Source organism: Macrotis lagotis, chromosome 2 (genome assembly GCF_037893015.1).
Source record: "Macrotis lagotis isolate mMagLag1 chromosome 2, bilby.v1.9.chrom.fasta, whole genome shotgun sequence".
Classification (NCBI taxonomy): domain Eukaryota; kingdom Metazoa; phylum Chordata; class Mammalia; order Peramelemorphia; family Peramelidae; genus Macrotis; species Macrotis lagotis.
In genome coordinates, this window is record NC_133659.1 from 113,522,938 (window position 1) to 113,524,258 (window position 1,321).

General features: G+C 62.1%; 1 protein-coding gene across 1 annotated transcript in view; it reads right to left on the reverse strand.

Annotated features, from left to right (window-relative positions):
• Positions 1 to 994, reverse strand: part of LPGAT1 (lysophosphatidylglycerol acyltransferase 1) — a 77,096-nt gene extending 76,102 nt beyond the window's left edge. Inside the window, exon 1 of the mRNA XM_074222611.1 lies at positions 742 to 994. Coding sequence (XP_074078712.1) covers positions 742 to 979 — 238 coding nt within the window. The 5' untranslated portion in view covers positions 980 to 994. The remainder of the gene's footprint in view (positions 1 to 741) is intronic.
• Between the last annotated feature and the right edge of the window lie 327 nt (positions 995 to 1,321).

A 1,321-nucleotide genomic window follows, 5' to 3' on the forward strand; every position in this document is an offset into this window, starting at 1 on the left:
TAAGAACAATACTAAAAACCTCTGCGTTTTAAAAAATGGATCCAGACAAAACAAGACTCAGGAAGAAAGAAACAAAGAAAGAGAGGAAGAGGGAGGAAGGATGAAAAGAAGGAAGGAAAAGAACGAGAAAGGAAGAAAATAATATACAATGTGGAATTTTGAGAGTCAAGGTGCAAAACTGTTGAGAACATATGAAAATTCAAAAACAGAAAAGAAATAGGCTACTGCTTTTCCCTTCTTTCTAAGAAGAGTTCCCTTCAAAGTAAAGCGTCCCCTCTTTTCCAAAACCCAGTTTAAAAGTGGACATGGAATTCGTTTTTAGATATTGGGTATGCAAACGGATCATTGAGCATGAGTTTATGCAACAAACTCCGCTATTATTAAACCTCCTAAAAGGCCTTCTTCATACCGTTTAAAAGAGTTGGGGGGGGGGGGGGAGTGTAAATTCCAGGATTAAGAGAGTATTTCCCCGGTGGCTAGATGGTGCACTGGCCCTGGATTCAGCAGGACCCTGAGTTCAAACCCCATCCCTTAACCCCGCTGCCTCGAGGAACAAAAGGCTTATTTCCCCGAGCAGCTTGCCCGGTGCTGCCACCCGCACCATGACTTCGCTTCGCAGGTGCCACCCTTCCCCAGCCCCAACTTTCTTCTCTGCCAACTTCCGTTCTGCGTGGCAGGCTTCCCCGCTCCCGCGGTCCGACCGCACAGGTGCGCGCCCCGGCCCGGCCCCGGCCCGCTCACCTGTGTAGCCCGCGCACCAGCCCCAGGAGGCCACCATGGCCAGGAGCCACTTGTACAGGAGCCCCTCGATGCACCAGAAGAGCCTGGCGTCCAGCGCCCGCAGGGGCTGCAGGAGCAGCACATAGAGCACGTAGGACGGGATGGCCGCGGCGTTGTTGGCCACCATGAAGGCGAACCTCAGCAGGGCCCTCACCAAGGTCGCGCACAGCCGGGGCGCCGCTTCCAGGCGCGGGGCCATCCTGGCGCCGGGGTCCGCGGGCTCCTCCTGGGGAGAGGGGAGACGGCCCCGATGGGGAGCGGCGCCTGGGGCGCCCCCGCCCGCACCCCTCCGGGGCTCCCACCGGGCGGCCGGGCCGGGCCGGGCCGGAGAAGAAAGGAGGCCGGCGCGGGCGGGCGGAGGCGCGAGTGCGCGGGGCGGCGCGGGGCGGCCCGGGGCGGCCGAGAGCGGGCCAGGGGGAGGAGCGCGGGGCGGGGAGGGCCCAGCCCCCCACTCACCTTCCGCAGCCGCGGGGCCGGGGCCGGGGCCGGGCCGGGGCTGCGGGGCGCCCGGGGCTGCGGGCCGGCGGCGGCGGCGGTGCCC